The 16456-nt window shown below is 46.8% G+C and overlaps 1 protein-coding gene across 2 annotated transcripts in view; it reads left to right on the top strand.

Annotated features, from left to right (window-relative positions):
* The window catches only part of SUPT6H (SPT6 homolog, histone chaperone and transcription elongation factor), a 41179-nt gene that overhangs the window by 9438 nt on the left and 15285 nt on the right, over nt 1-16456 (top strand). For both annotated transcript variants that reach the window (XM_012449355.3, XM_012449354.3), the window contains 22 exons: nt 1525-1664; nt 2446-2604; nt 2700-2776; nt 3136-3328; nt 3567-3651; nt 4322-4595; nt 5266-5367; nt 5717-5833; nt 6183-6272; nt 6451-6593; nt 8314-8462; nt 8924-9022; nt 9982-10111; nt 10197-10347; nt 10521-10675; nt 10874-11069; nt 11501-11640; nt 11763-11880; nt 14735-14811; nt 15056-15191; nt 15489-15626; nt 15705-15872. In XM_012449355.3, coding sequence (XP_012304778.1) covers nt 1556-1664; nt 2446-2604; nt 2700-2776; nt 3136-3328; nt 3567-3651; nt 4322-4595; nt 5266-5367; nt 5717-5833; nt 6183-6272; nt 6451-6593; nt 8314-8462; nt 8924-9022; nt 9982-10111; nt 10197-10347; nt 10521-10675; nt 10874-11069; nt 11501-11640; nt 11763-11880; nt 14735-14811; nt 15056-15191; nt 15489-15626; nt 15705-15872 — 3006 coding nt within the window. In that variant the 5' untranslated portion in view covers nt 1525-1555. The remainder of the gene's footprint in view (nt 1-1524; nt 1665-2445; nt 2605-2699; nt 2777-3135; nt 3329-3566; nt 3652-4321; nt 4596-5265; nt 5368-5716; nt 5834-6182; nt 6273-6450; nt 6594-8313; nt 8463-8923; nt 9023-9981; nt 10112-10196; nt 10348-10520; nt 10676-10873; nt 11070-11500; nt 11641-11762; nt 11881-14734; nt 14812-15055; nt 15192-15488; nt 15627-15704; nt 15873-16456) is intronic.

Consider the following 16456-nt stretch of genomic DNA (forward strand, 5'->3'; position numbering starts at 1 on the left):
CTCTCAGACAGTACTCACACAAATCAGCTCAAGTTCATGAAGTATTTGTGTGTTTAATCTATTGAAAAGAGATTTTGGCCGGGTGTGGTGGCTCACACCTGTAATCCCAGCATTTTGGGAGACTGAGGCAGGCGGATCACCTGAGGTCAGGAGTTCAAGATCAGCCTGGCCAACATGGAGAAATCCTATCTCTACTAAAAATACAAAAAATTAGCCGGGTGTGGTGGTGCGTGCCTGTAATCCCAGCTACTCGGGAGGCTAAGGCAGAAGAATCACTTGAACCTGTGAGGCAGAGGTTGCAGTAAGCCAAGATCATGCCATTGCACTCCAGCCTAGGCAAGAAGAGTGAAACGCCATCTCAAAAAAAAAAAAAGAAAAGAAAAGAAAAGAGATTTTGCCGAGTGCGGTGGCTAACACCTGTAATCCCAGCACTGGGAGGCTGAGGCGGGCGGATCACAATGTCAGGAGTTCTAGACCAGCCTGGTCAATATGGTGAAACCCTGTCTCTACTAAAAAATACAAAAATTAGCCGGGTGTGGTGGCATGCGCCTATAGTCCCAGTTACTCGGGAGACTGAGGCAGAAGAATCGGTTGAACCTGGGAGGTGGAGGTTGCAGTGAGCCAAGAGATCACACCACTGCACTGTAGCCTGGGCTACAGAGCAAGACTCTGTCTCAAAAAAAAAAAAAATTTCATTTTGACTCTGCTAATAAGAATAGTATATGTAAATATATAAAAGCTCCTTTTATAAAGTTGGCACTTACTGTTTCCTAACCCTCCTAGGAGCAGATTATATAATCTCACTCTACACTATATCCCTGCTTAATTATCCCTATATTAGTTTATTTCCTCATTTGCCCATTCCTGTCTTCAAATGGGATGGAAAGAAAGAGAACACAGCTATCTTCCGAAGCTGTGTGCAGCATGTAGCACCAGCCTCATTTGTACTTTTAAAAAGAAGGCAATTAGGTTGGCGTGGTGGCTCATGCCTATAATCCCAGCACTTTGGGAGGTGAGGACAGGTGAGATGGCTCATGCCTGTAATCTCAGCACTTTGGGAGGCCAAGTCAGGTGGATCACCTGAGGTCAGGAGTTCGAGATCAGCCTGACCAACATGGTGAAACTCCATCTCTACTAAAAATACAAAAATTAGCCAGGCATGGTTAATTTTTTTCAGGCCTCGCACTCCTGTAATCCCAGCTACTCAGGAGGCTGAGGCAGGAGAATTGCTTGAACTCGGGAGGCAGAGGTTGCAGTGAGCGGAGATCGTACCACTGCACTCCAACCTGGGCAAAAGACTGAGACTCAGTCTCAAAAAAAAAAAGTACATATAAAAGAAGCAATGCTAGGAGGAATGGATAATGGAAGAGCTAGAACCGTCTGCTTCTTCCTCTCTTTTCTCCAAGTGGGAATGTTGAGTGGGCAGAGCAGTGGTTGCTAAAAGGCTGTTTGTGGGAACGTTTAAGAGCCCTCTGTACAATCATGTGTCCCATTTTTTCATTCTACCCTCTTTTCCTTCCTTAGTCGCCTTCAGTCTGAGTGAGAAACTGCAGCAATGTCTGATTTTGTGGAAAGCGAGGCTGAGGAGTCAGAGGAAGAATACAATGATGAAGGCGAGGTGGTACCCCGAGTCACCAAGAAATTTGTGGAAGAGGAGGATGATGGTGAGGAGGCCCCAGCCACAAGCTTCTCCCCACTATTGCTAAGCTTTGGATAGTTGGATTCTTGCTGATGAAAGGCTCAGGCTCAGCACAGAAGTTATCACACATGAGGTACCAGCTTGAGAACTTTCAGTCATTCTTAGCAGATACTAACTGAGCATCTGTCTGTATGCCAGGCACTAGGCCTAGACTAGAAATATAAAAAACAAAATCCAGCTATTGTGGAGTTTACATTAGTGAGGGGGGTAGATAATAAACCAGTGATAAGTCCATATGTAATACTTTCTGCTTTTAGACCTAGCATTGTTGATATTTATTCACCTAGTTTCCTATTTCTCTGGCCAAGCCCAATCTTTAGACCTGTCAACAGAGTAGAACTACAAAATGACTTTAAAGGGGTAAAGGGACATACAAGTTTTATCAAAGAAATTATGGCTGAAAGAAGGAGTATAGCTGCTGAATTTACAAACTGACTAAAACAAAGTTATTGGTGGCTTTAATAATGTAGTAACAATTTTGAGAAGCCAAAGACAGATGGTGAATATAGGGGAAAAACCTACATCCTGGCTAAAGACAGATGGTGAATGTAGGGGAAAAACCATTCTTTCCAGATGCTGCTACTCTAAGTCACTGGCCATGTTTCGCATCTTTACATGAGGCAGAAGAGTTAACATGGCACCCAGGTCATTAGGTGCAGAGCAAATGGATAATCACATTAATCAAGTGGCCCTGCACCTCTAGCCTGTTTTTTAGTCTCCATGCCTCAAACATGCATGTCTTCCAGATGAGGAGGAGGAGGAGGAGAACCTAGATGATCAAGATGAGCAAGGCAACCTGAAAGGCTTTATCAATGACGATGATGATGAAGATGAAGGAGAGGAGGATGAGGGCAGTGACTCTGGCGATTCAGAAGATGATGTTGGCCACAAGAAGAGAAAACGCAGTGAGTAGTCTGTCACTGGCTCAGGTGAGGCTTGGAGTGGAGGTTTTGGCGGAAAAGGGCACCTTTTCACGATAGGCAACTCTTTGTTTTTTCAGCCTCTTTTGACGACCGCCTGGAGGATGATGATTTTGACCTCATTGAGGAGAATTTAGGTGTCAAAGTCAAAAGAGGAGTAAGTGTCATTCTTTGTCTTTGTCCCTGGAAGGTGAAGTTTTTCCTTCAAATTTCAGTGTCTCTCTGGGTGAGGAGATACATGCAGGACAGTTTGGAGAACATTAAAAGGAGAATGATGTTCGCCATCATTGTGCTGTGGAGTCTAGATCTGCATCCCAGATCTGGGTGCCTGTTAGAGAAAGTCTTGTCCAAGTTTCAAGGGTGGTTTTTGAGGCTATAAGAGCATCACTCAGTATGTTCTTTCCCATCTCCCTTGGTCAGAGTAATTGTGGTAGGAAGAAGGAAGTGAGACTGGAGATTTGGTATCAGTATGCCAGACTTTTCAGATCCTGATGAAGCAGGTTTTCCCACCCCTAGCAAAAGTACCGGCGTGTCAAAAAAATGTCAGATGACGAGGACGATGACGAGGAGGAATATGGCAAGGAGGAACATGAAAAAGAAGCTATTGCAGAGGAAATCTTCCAGGATGGGGAAGGGGAAGAAGGGCAGGAGGCCATGGAGGCCCCCATGGCTCCTCCAGAGGAGGAGGAAGAAGATGATGAGGAGTCAGGTATGTTTTATTGGGCAGGGAAGCCAGTGTTTGGATGGGTGTTGGGATTTCCTAGCCTGTGGGAATAGAATAGAAGCCATTCTTTAGCTACATCCCCCAGCATTTGACACAAAGAAGTTCCTTTTCAGGAGCTTCCCTACTCTGTTCCTCACTGGCCACACAAATAGTAGGAACCAAAGTGATTTAGTTGTGGTTCAGCTCCTGACTCTGAGCCCCATCCCCTCCTTTTCCTACTCAGATATTGATGACTTCATTGTGGATGATGATGGACAGCCTCTGAAAAAACCTAAGTGGCGGAAGAAGCTTCCTGGATACACAGATGCGTGAGTGGGGTCTGGTACAAGGTGGGGATAAAATGATTGAGTGGGCCCAGTCAGGAAGGAGGGGGTAAGAGGCCTTTGCCAAAAATGGGGCATTCCCAGCTTGCCGCCATTTTGTTCCCCTGCATCAAATACCCTCTATGAGGCAGTGATTTCAGACAGCTCCTGGAAGCCCTGGGAGCTGTCTCTGCACTCTAGGGCCACTGTGGGATTGGAATAGAGTCCCACATGAGCAAGGCTCCAGCACCCCTCTTCCAACTAGAGCTCCATGTTTATTCATTTATGTATATATTGACCTTCTTAATATAATTTTGTTGGAAGGAAAATGCCTGCATCACAATTTACAAGTTTGAAAGCTTTTGCTTTAAGGGAATACTGTAATGCCTTAGCAGAAGATGGATCCACTGAACAAGATATGGACCCATCTGCTGTGTTGCTATTTGATTACTGTCACTCAAAGGTGCCAAAGATGGGCTTTTTATTCTTCCATATACAACAGTTTGCCTAGAAATATCCCCCAATGAAGTCTTTTGTCCACGGTGAATATGGTTATTTTGTTTACCTTTCTCCTAACCCTCTTAGTTCCCTTGGGACAAGTAAAGGATTATGCAAGGGCTGCATTTCTCTCCCTTCACCTGAACCTCAGCCAACTGCCTCTTGCTGCCACCCACAGGGCCCTGCAGGAAGCCCAGGAAATCTTCGGTGTGGACTTTGACTATGATGAATTTGAGAAATACAATGAGTATGATGAAGAACTGGAGGAAGAGTATGAGTATGAGGATGATGAGGCTGAGGGTGAAATCCGAGTGCGCCCCAAGAAGACCACCAAGAAGCGTGTGAGCCGAAGGAGCATCTTTGAAATGTATGAGCCCAGTGAGCTGGAAAGCAGCCACCTCACAGATCAGGACAATGAAATCAGAGCCACTGATCTGCCTGAGAGGTTCCAGGTAAGAAACCACCAGCCTCTGCTCTTTTACCAATCCATAATTACCTTGTAGCCAGGAAATAATCCAGTAAAAGTCTGGCATTGAGTATCCAGCACAGGCTTTGAACCTCATGTCACCTGGGGCCCGGGAAATCCAGCTCTTAGAGGAGGGAAGATAGACTCTACCTTGTTTATGGTTCTTGAAATACTGTTTTCTTTAGAAATCTATGAAATGCAGGCTGGGTGCAGTGGCTCACACCTGTAATCCCAGCACTTTGGGAGGACAAAGTGGGCAGATTGCTTGAGCCCAGGAGCTTGAGACCAGCCTGGGCAACATAGGGAGACCTTGTCTCTTCAAAAAATACAAAAAACTATTTGGGCATGGTGGTGCACACCTGTAGACTCAACTACTCAGGAGGCTGAGGTGGGAAGATTGCTTGAGCCTAGGAGGTCAAGGCTACAGTGAGCCATTATTGCACCACTGCACTCCAGCCTAAAAACAGCCTGTCTCAAAAAAAAAAAAAAAAAAAAATGAAAAAGCTATAAAATGCTTACTTCATGCCAGGACAACACTGCTAGGTACTGGGAATGTGCACCTGATGATCACACATTTCTGTCCAAAAAGGCATATGTTTTTCTTAAGTGAGACACAAGATAAAGTCAATCTCACCCTGTTGTCTTACCCACTGCAGCTCCGCTCCATCCCAGTCAAGGGGGCTGAAGATGATGAACTAGAAGAAGAAGCTGACTGGATCTACAGGAATGCTTTTGCCACACCAACCATTTCTCTCCAGGTACCCAAAAAAGATCCTTATGTTTTGACATGAACTAAACGATACTTCATCAAGATAGGGAGCTCGTCCTGCCCTATTCCATACATCTGTGTGCCTGGTACAGAAAACTGTGTACCTAATCCCAGCTACTTGGGAGGCTGAAGGCGGGAGGATTGCTTGAGCCCAGAGTTCAAGTTCAACCTGGGCAACAGTTCAGTGAGACCCATCTCTAAAAAAATTTTAAGCATGTGTAAATGAGAAAAAATTTCTTGATTTCACCTAAAAGGTTATATTTTATTATTAAGCAATTATGTATGGTAAGACAAAGCCAGTAACACTGTCTTGCTATTTCTGTATTTTCCTACTGTAGGAAAGCTGTGATTACCTAGACCGAGGGCAACCAGCCAGCAGCTTCAGTCGGAAAGGGCCCAGCACAATTCAGAAGATCAAAGAGGCCCTGGGCTTCATGCGAAATCAGCATTTTGAGGTAACATCTCAAGCTCTGGTGGCCCATTGGTGAGAAAGTTAATTAGGGGATGAGGGAAAAGATAGTTCCCTAAATCAGGTGGGAGCCCCCTTCCCCTGTCTCCTATCCATGACTCAAGAAATGTTAGGACCAGCAGAGACTGTAGTGATCATGAGAACAATGCTACCCTGTCTGCATTATTTTCTCCTATTGAGGAAAGCACCAGGCCCTGGAAGGGCTGTGAGGGAGGCCAGGCTTCCGACTGTTGAATTTCCTGGAGCTGTTTGTCCAGGAAGTTATTATCTACTGGCAGAGGGGTTCTTAGCAGATCTATCTTCTCTGAGTGACTGCAGTCTCCTTGCCATCCTAGGTGCCTTTTATTGCCTTCTACCGAAAGGAGTATGTGGAGCCTGAGTTACACATCAATGACTTGTGGAGAGTCTGGCAGTGGGATGAAAAGGTAATGTGGATCCATGGCCCCCTAGAGCTGTGGGCCAAGGTAGGCACCACTACTATCAGGGTACCTACAAACCCAAACTTCCCAGGCTGTCTAGTTCCCCCACCAGCCTGGTAAGGAGCAGAGCCTTGGGTCTCCAGGGCTGAACACTAGCCCTCATTCCTGCTCTGCTTCACCCTAGTGGACCCAGCTGAGGATCCGTAAAGAGAACCTAACACGGCTGTTTGAGAAGATGCAGGCTTATCAGTATGAGCAGATCTCTGCTGACCCTGACAAACCTCTTGCCGATGGCATCCGGGCTCTGGATACCACTGACATGGAGAGGTAACACATGCAGGGTTTATTCCATTATGGGAAGCCCTCAGACCCAAGGCTGTCCCTGCAGGAGCACTGTTAAACCTTGCAGAATGTGCAGCACAGGGCCCATCCCTTAGAAATCCAACTTGTCAGCTGGGTACAATGGCTCACGCCTATAATCCCAGCACTTTGGGAGGCCAAGGCAGGTGGATCACTTGAGATCAGGAGTTCAAGACCAGCCTGACCAGCGTGGTGAAACCCTGTCTCTACAAAATAAAAAAAATATTAGCCAGGGGCAGTGGCGCATGCCAGTAATCTCAGCTACTCGGGAGGCTGAGCCAGGAGAATCGCTTGAACCCAGGAGGCGGATGTTGCAGTGAGCCAGGATTGTGCCCACTGCACTCCAGCCTGGGCAACAGAGCGAGACTTCATCTCAAAAAAAAGCAAAGAAAAGAAATCAAGCTTGTCAAAGCCAGCCACAGTGGCTTGTGCCTGTAGTCCCAGTTACTTGGGAGGCTGAGGCAAGAAGATCACCAGCCCAAGAATTCAGGGCTACAATGAGCTATGATTATGATACTGCACTCCACACTGGGTGAAAGAACAAGATCCTGTCTCTTAGAAAAAGAAAGGGCCGGGCGCAGTGGCTCACACCTGTCATCCCAGCACTTTGGAAGGCTGAGGCGAGCAGATCACCTGAAGTCAGGAGTTCAAGACCATCCTGGCCAACATGGTTAAACCCTGTGTCTACTTAAAATACAAAAATTAGCCAGGTGTGGTGGTGTGTACCTGTGATCCTAGCTACTCGGGAGGCTGAGGCTGGAGAATCTCTTGAACCCAGGAGGCAGAGGTTGCAGTGAGCCGAGATCGCACGGTTACACTCCAGCCTGGGCAACAAGAGCAAAACTCCATCTCAAGAAAAAGGAATCTGACTTGTCAACACATCAAAATTAATCTGAGAGAGAAATTCATCTTAGTTTTCCATATCAACATATAGAAAACAAACATCATTTATTTACCAAAAGATTCACTGTCAGAATAATTGGATATTTATATTTGCTAGTCTGTACCATTATTCAGTGTAGAGAAAATAGGCTGTGTGAGGGGAATAGATGGTTGTTTGTTTTTTGTTTGTTTGTTTGTTTGTTTTGAGACCGAGTCTTGCTCTGTGGCCCAGGCTGAAGTACAGTGGCGTGATCTCTGCTCACCACAACCTCCCCCTTTCGGGTTCAAGTGATTCTCCTGCCTCAGCCTCCTGACTAGCTAGAATTACAGGCATGTGCCACCTCACCTGGCAAATTTTTTAAGTTTTGTTTTAAGACAGGTCTCGATACAATACCCAGGCTAATCTCTAACTCTTGGTGTCAATTGATCCTCCAACTTTGGTCTCTCAAAGCACTGGGATTACAGGCATGAGCAACGTGCCCTGTCTGTCTCTCTTTTTGCTTCCATTTCTAACCACAACCAGCCACCATTTCTGTTTGACATAAATGCCTTCTTTCAGATGACTTGTTTCCAATTAAGATATGGTCTTGGTGGGAGGCTGAGGCAGAATTGCTTAAACCCGGGAGGCAAAAGTTATGGTCTAGGGCTCAAAAAAAAGTAATAGCTATAGTAATAATTGGAAAAGACTGGTTGGGATCCCATTCTAGTTGGGATATTGCCTTTTGGGAATTGGACCTCTTGTAGCCAAATTGGGGTATACCCCTTCTGCAGTGATGACTGAAACCTTATGTCTCATCCTCTTCAGACTCAAGGATGTCCAGTCAATGGATGAGCTGAAAGATGTCTACAATCATTTTCTTCTTTATTATGGTCGAGACATCCCCAAGATGCAGAATGCTGCCAAGGCTAGCCGCAAGAAGCTGAAGCGTGTAAGGGAAGAGGGAGATGAAGAAGGTTAGTGATGGGAAAGAAAATCCAGGAGACTCGATGGCCATGCATGATGGCTCACACCTGTAATCCCAGCACTTTGGGAGGCCAAGGCAGGCGGATCACCTGTGGTCAGGAGTTTGAGATCAGCCTGGCCAACGTGGTGAAACACTGTCTCCACTAAAAATGCAAAATTAGTCAGGCTAGGTGGCACACGCCTATAATTTTAGCTGCTTAGGAGACTGAGGCATGCCTGAACCTGGAGGCGGAGGTTGCAGTGAGGTGAGATCATGCCACTGCACACCAGCCTGGGCAACAAATCAAGACTCTGCCTCAAAAAATAATAGAGAACCCTAGAGACTTGGCAGCCATGGCATCTTGAAGGAGGCCCTTGGCTGGGTGCCCTTTGGGACTTCTCCCCCAACATGTCAGATCCTTGGGAGTGATGACAAACTAGAACCCTAAATCTTTCCATGTTTTCTTCCCAGGAGAAGGTGAGGAGGCAGAAGATGAGGAGCAGAGAGGCCCCGAGCTCAAGCAAGCCTCTCGCCGAGACATGTACACCATCTGCCAGAGTGCTGGGCTAGGTAAAAGCTAGCTTCTTTAGGATTTAGGCATTCTAGCCTAAGCAAGAAGAGTTACCCAGAGAAAAAAGACTGGTGGGTAGGAGAAAGAAAGGCTATCTGGGTCAGTCACCAATCCAGTCCTGAACCAGCCTATTACCTGGTCCTCAAAAACACTTCCCCTCCACACCCATTCCCACCCCACAATGATGATTCAGCCTCTCCCTAATTTCCTGAGGTAATGAAAAACTCATGATTGAAGGGAGAGAGTCCAGGCTATCTGTTTCTTCTGCTTTATAATAGCCTATCAGGTGTTTAAAGTCAGTTTTTTCATTGTTCTTTGACCACTTGTTCCTGCTCATTCATGGCCTCTTTAAAGTCCAGTGCCCTAGCCAGGCACAGTGGCTCACACATGTAATCCCAGCACTTTGGGAGGTCAAGGTGGGAGGATTGCTTGAGCCCAGGAGTTGGAGGCCAGCCTGGGCAACATAGCAAGACTTTATAAAAAATACAGAAAAAAATTAGCCAGGAGTAGTGGCACACAGCTATAGTCCCAGCTACTCGGGAAAGCTGAAATGGGAGGATCACCTGAGCCCAGGACGTCGAGGCTGCAATGAGCCATGATCACCCACTGCACTTTAGCCTGGGTGACAGAGCACCCAGGAATTCAGGAAAACAAGAGGTAGACCCAGCAAGAGCTTTCTCATTTTTTTGAGACAGGGTTTCACTCTGTTTGTAGGCTAGAGTGCAGTGGTGCAGTAATGGCTCACTGTAGCTTTGACCTCCCAGGCTCAAGCAATCTTCCCACCTCAGCCTCCTGAGTTTGGTTCTACAGTTGTGTACAACCACGCCCAATAGGTGTTATTTCCTGTCTCAGGAAAATAATAAAAGGCTAGTTCCCAGAATCGCTACTCCAGATTCTGAAAGCCAAGAGGTTTATAGGCCCTCTGCTGTCTTACACTTCACTCTTCTATTTGCTTTAGATGGCCTGGCCAAAAAGTTTGGGCTTACTCCTGAGCAATTTGGGGAGAACCTCCGGGACAGCTACCAGCGGCATGAGACAGAGCAGTTTCCCGCAGAGCCCTTGGAGCTGGCCAAGGATTATGTTTGCAGGTAGGCATGCAGGAGGTGGCTGGCAGGAGAAGGGGCCTGAGGGCCACAGCGTCCTGGTCCTGTAGCTGCACCATTTTCCCCACAGCCAGTTCCCTACTCCAGAGGCTGTGCTAGAAGGAGCTCGCTACATGGTAGCCCTGCAGATTGCCCGTGAGCCCCTTGTCCGGCAGGTGCTGAGGCAAACCTTCCAAGAGAGAGCCAAGCTAAATATAACCCCCACCAAGAAAGGTAGAAAGGTGAGCTGGGTGAAGGGCTTTGATCCAAGATGTGCCTCAGCTCTTTCTGTGGTCTTGAGTTTCTTGCCTTCCACTTCACTGAGCTGTCTGCCTGAAAGCAAAAAGGCAGTCTTTCCGCTAGGGGCCTGGCCCAGCCCATCCACAGGCTCATGATTCCCTCTTCATGTGTGCAGGATGTAGATGAGGCCCACTATGCCTATTCCTTCAAGTACTTAAAGAACAAGCCGGTTAAGGAACTGAGAGATGACCAGTTCCTCAAGATATGCCTGGCTGAAGACGAAGGGCTGCTCACCATTGACATCAGCATAGATATGAAGGGAGTGGAAGGGTAAGCAGAGCCCTGGGCTGGGGGCTCTCTGGGGAAAGCCTGGTGAGGAGTCTGGTGGACGGAAGGGCCCCTCAGGAGTGGGGAACCACAATTTCAGAGTTGAGCAAGCTATTGTCTCTGGCTTGCTTAGAACGTTCGTGGACATTCGGTGTCACCTTCTCTCCATTTCTGACACCATAACTTTGTGTCTCCCCTCAGCTATGGCAATGACCAGACATATTTTGAAGAGATAAAACAGTTTTACTACCGAGATGAGTTCAGCCACCAGGTGCAAGAGTGGAACCGGCAACGCACCATGGCGATCGAACGGGCTTTACAGCAATTCCTCTATGTGCAGATGGCCAAGGAACTCAAGAACAAGCTGCTGGCTGAAGCCAAGGAATATGTTATAAAGGTGAGGACAGAGCCTCATGATTTTTAGTCATATGATTTCCCCAAACTAGAGCTGGGCATGAAGGAACCCCTTTGTAATAGTCCCTTAGCTAATGGAGAAACACTGGAGGCAGGTGAAGCATAATTTGAGAGAGAATGCTAACAAGCCCACATGGGCCACCTCTAAGACATCTCTGCTCCAGGAGCTTCTTTCCTGCCCCACCGCCACTCACCCAAACATTCTTTGTTTATTTCGCTGTTCTCTATACTCTCCTGTTTCCACAAGCAGGATATGTCTTCAGGTGGTAAGCCTGCCAGTGGCTAGGAACATGGGCACATAAGCGTACACACCGTCGCCCATGTGTGCATGTGTGTATTCCCTTAGCACACTTGGTGAACCTGATGACCGTAATGTCATCTTGTATGTAATATCTATTGTGTCTCTTCCCACAGGCCTGTAGTCGAAAGCTCTACAACTGGTTGAGAGTGGCACCCTACCGACCAGATCAGCAAGTGGAGGAAGATGACGACTTTATGGACGAGAACCAAGGGAAGGGTATTCGAGTCCTTGGCATTGCTTTCTCCTCTGCCAGGTAACAGCCTGTTTCTGCCTGCCCAGCACCATCTCTTACCTGTCTTCCTAATTTTATTTTTCTCTCATTCATAACTTCATATTGCTGATTGTTGCACTCTTGTTTTTCTGGCTGGCTGGCAGAGATCACCCTGTGTTCTGTGCCCTAGTCAATGGTGAAGGAGAAGTGACAGACTTCCTTCGACTGCCCCATTTTACCAAACGGCGAACTGCGTGGAGAGAGGAAGAGCGAGAAAAGAAGGCAAGTGGCGAGGACGAGGTTACTAAAATATATCTGGAGAATGTCTTGTGATTCAGTGGCGATAACTTTTTATGGTCTAAACAACATCCTATGCAAGACTGGTTGTCTCTGATCTGATCACTGACTTGTCCCCTGGGATGCCTCAATTTCATGAGCAGTAGATGGCACTCAAGTTATCTGGTACAGAATTTGCTTCTGGCTTCAGACCAGTTCCTAGGCCTTGTGTGCTTCTGGAGTTGCCCTAACTTAGTTGCCTCTGTTCTTACCAGCATCTGGGTCAGGCTGTTCCAGCAACTGAAAGCCACTGAGGCATGAAGCCAGCCTTTTCCCTTCTTTAGCCTTTCAGTGTCTTTTCTTCCAAGGAAAGAAGACTTTCAATTCATTTGGTTGGTATATTTCTGAATTTTGTTTATCCTAATGGTATCTATGGTATCTTTCAGGTTTGTTGATAGAGCTGCATTCTTGAAAGAAAAATTTCTTAACAACTTTTTTTTTTAATTTAATTTTTTTTTATTTTAATTTTTTTTTTTTTTTGAGACAGAGTCTCATTCTGTCACCCAGGCTGGAGTGCAGTGGTGCAATCCAAGCTCACTATAATCTTTGCCTCTCAGGTTCAAGCGATTCTCCTGCCTTAAGCTCCCGAGTAGCTGTGATTACAGGCATGTGCACCATGCCCAGCTAATTTTTGTATTTTTAGTAGAGGCGGAGTTTGATCATGTTGGCCAGGCTGGTTCGAACTCCTGACCTCAAGTGATCTGCCTGCCTCGGCCTCCCAAAGTGCTGGGATTACAGGCATGAGCCACCATGCTCAGCCTATTATTATTATTTTTTGAAACAGAGTCTGGCTCTGTCGCCAGGCTGGAATGCAGTGGCAAGAACTCAGCTCACTGCAACCTCTGTCTCCCAGGCTCAAGTGATCCTCCTGCCTCAGCCTCCCAAGTAGCTGGGACAGAGGTACTCACCACTATGCCTGGCTAATTTTTGTATTTTTTGTAGAGACAAGATTTCACCATGTGCCCAGGCAGTTCTCAAATTCCTAGACTCAAGCGATCCATCTGCCTCAGTCTCCCAAAGTGCTGGGATTACAGGTGTGAGCCACTGCACTCAGCCATTAAAATCTTGAAATGGGCCAGGTGCGGTGGCTCACACCTGTAATGCTAGCACTTTGGGAGGCCAAGGTGGGTGGATCACCTGGGGTCAGGAGTTTAAGACCAGCCTGGCCATCATGGTGAAACCTCATCTTAAAATATATACATATATATTGAAATGGAGATCAGAATTTCAAATAGTCCTAGCTATCAGTCCTAACTACTCACTTTTTTTTTGTTTTGAGACAGAATCTCGCACTGTCACCCAGGCTGTAGTACAGTGGTGTGATCTTGGCTCACTGCAATAATCTCCACCTCCTGGGTTCTGGCAATTCTTCTGCCTCAGCCACCTGAGTAGCTGGGACTTCGCCACCACACCCAGCTAATCGCTTTGTATTTTTAGCAGGACGGGTTTTCACCATGTTGGCCAGGATTGTCTCTATGTCCTACCTCGTGATCTGCCCACCTTGGCCTCCCAAAGTGCTGGGCTTACAGGCGTGAGCCACCACATGTGGCCACTACTCACATTCTTAGCAAAAGTCACACTACAAATGAAATAGCTACAAAAACTATAGGAGGACATGCAAGAGTGTGAGGTACTAGGAATTAAATAAAAAGGAACCGGACATCTTTAGCTGAAGAAAATTATACTTAACCATGTTGCCCTTTTTTTTTTCTGAGACAGAGTCTTGCTCTGGAAGGCTGGAATGCAGTGGCGAGATCTTGGCTCACTGCAACCTCTGCCTCCCAGGTTCAAGTGATTCCCCTGCCTCAGCCTCCTGAGTAGCTGGGACTACAGGCGTGGGCCACCTCACTCGGCTAGTTTTTTGTGTTTTAGTAGAGACGAGGTTTCACCATGTTGGCCAGGGTGGTCTTGATCTCCTGACCTTGTGATCCACCCACTTCAGCCTCCCAAAGTGCTGGTATTATAGGCGTGAGGTACTGCCATGTTGACCTTTTCAGTGGGGCCCCACCCAAAAGAGGGCAGCTACTAGTTATTCGTTTTGCTTCATCAAAACTAGAACCAGAGGCTGAATATTAGAATTTGGTTCACAATATAAAAGAACGGTTTCCTAACTTCATTCTTGAGACCTGGCCAGTGGCAGCTACTATCACTGGAGTATAGTTCTAGTCAGTGGAATTATTAAGCAGAGGCAGGGTGGCTAACTTTCAGGAGAGGGTGGGAATGGATCCTTGGTACCAACGTGGACCAGATATTTTCTGTATGAAGATTCTTCCAGTTCTTACAAGATCTCTGCAGAGTGGCTCATGCCTATAAGCCCAGCACTTTGGGATCTTTGGTACCAACTTGAACCAGATATCTTCCATATCTGGTTTCTTATCTGGTTTCATATCTTCCACATGTGGTCCATATCAGTTTCCTTATAAGATCTCCACTGGGTGCAGTGGCTCACACGTGTAATCCCAGCACTCTGGGAGGCTGAGGTGGGTGGATCACCTGAGGTCAGGAGTTCAAGACTAGCCTGATCAACATGGTGAAACCCCATCTCTACTAAAAATATAAAATTAGCTAGGCATAATGGCACACGCCTGTAATCTCAGCTACTTGGGAGGCTGAGGGAGGAGAATTGCTTGAACCCGGGAAGTAGAGGTTCCAGTGAGCTGAGATGGCGCCGTTGCACTCCAGCCTGGACAACAAGAGTGAAACTCCGTCCCCCCCGCAAAAAAAAAAAGTTCTCCAATGTAGAGAGACAGAAATCTCCGTATTTTCAGAGCCATTCAGCTTCAATTTTCTTTGAATCCAGGCTCAAGACATTGAAACGCTAAAGAAATTTCTCCTGAATAAGAAGCCTCATGTGGTCACAGTTGCAGGAGAGAACAGGTAGGTGGGGATTAGACCATGCCTGGTTTAAGGCTATGACCCAATTCTGTCTTACTATTGAATCTGGCATATGCCCATAACAGATGGGGCATGTGCCTATGTAGGGTATTGATGGTATCCCTGGGGATGTTTTACCTCTTTGTCTTAAAAGTCCTTTTGTCCCCCACCTCTTCACCCCCAAGGCAGTCATGAGACTGTCAATCCCTAAGAAAATGTATTCATTGACCAACATTCATCCCACCAGGGACGCCCAGATGTTGATTGAAGATGTGAAGCGCATTGTACATGAGCTGGACCAGGGCCAGCAGCTGTCATCTATTGGGGTAGAACTGGTTGACAACGAGTTGGCCATTCTCTATATGAACAGCAAGAAGTCAGAGGTAATGCTGAAGCCCCACCCTTAGGGCCCTAACAGGCAAGTGCTATTAATCCCAAAGAGATGAAATAGAGAAACAAACGTCAGCAGGGGTACAGGACTGTACCTATGTCCTGATCCATGCAGAAGTTCTCCATTTTGTAGTTATGGTTCAGATTGGGAATCCCAGAGATTAAATTGGTCCCAGGAAAAAGATCCCAGAGAAGCAGAGAAAATGACTTTAAACCAGAATGGTTTGGATTTCCTCTTGAGTTGGAGCTGAGGGGATTTTAAGGCCCTGCTGACCCCTGTTTGACTCTAGGCAGAGTTCCGGGATTACCCTCCAGTGCTGAGACAGGCCGTCTCCCTGGCCCGGCGCATCCAGGACCCTCTGATTGAATTTGCCCAGGTGTGCAGCTCTGATGAAGACATCCTGTGTCTCAAGTTTCACCCCTTGCAGGTGAGTAGGATTTGACAGGCAGGCTTGGGTGGAGGGAAAGGCAGAATAACCTTACTCCTGTCTGCTGAATGTCAACAGGAACATGTGGTGAAAGAGGAGCTGCTCAATGCCTTGTACTGTGAATTTATCAACCGAGTCAATGAGGTCGGGGTCGATGTCAACCGTGCCATTGCTCACCCTTACAGCCAGGCCTTGATCCAGTATGTTTGTGGCCTGGGACCTCGGAAAGGGACCCATCTCCTGAAGGTAGGATTGGAGTGATCAGAAACTTTAAAACTTGCCATTTCATTGAATATGAATATATACTTTTTCATTAATTTGACACATCAGGAAGACCAAGGTCAGAGAGGTGAAATGAGTTGTGGAGAATCACTCAGCTAGTGAGAGTCAGTCTGACTTCAGACCCAGGTGGCCAAAGCTGTGCCCTTCATTGCTTTATTCTTTTTTTTTTTTTTTTTTTAGACGAAATCTTGCTCTGTCACCTAGGCTGGAGTGCAGAGGCATGATCTCATTTCACTGCAACCTCTGCCTCCCGAGTTCAAGTGATTCTCTACTTCAGCCTCCCAAGTAGCTGAGACTACAGCCATGTGCCACCATGTCTGGCTGATTTTTGTATTTTTAGTAGAGACAGGGTTTCACCATATTGGCCAGGCTGGTCTCAAACTCCTGACCTTGTGATCTGCCCACCTCAGCTTCCCAAAGTGGTGGGATTACAGGTGTGACCACCGTGTCCAGCCTTTACTGCTGTATTCTAGTGGCTTATAGAAAAGATAGCCATAAGCCATGATCTGAAATGGATAGAGAAAACAGGAGACTGCTGGACACAAACC

Source organism: Aotus nancymaae, unplaced genomic scaffold (assembly GCF_030222135.1).
Source record: "Aotus nancymaae isolate 86718 unplaced genomic scaffold, 86718_ANA_hifiasm-v0.15.2.pri h1tg000072l, whole genome shotgun sequence".
NCBI classification, from domain to species: Eukaryota; Metazoa; Chordata; class Mammalia; order Primates; family Aotidae; genus Aotus; species Aotus nancymaae.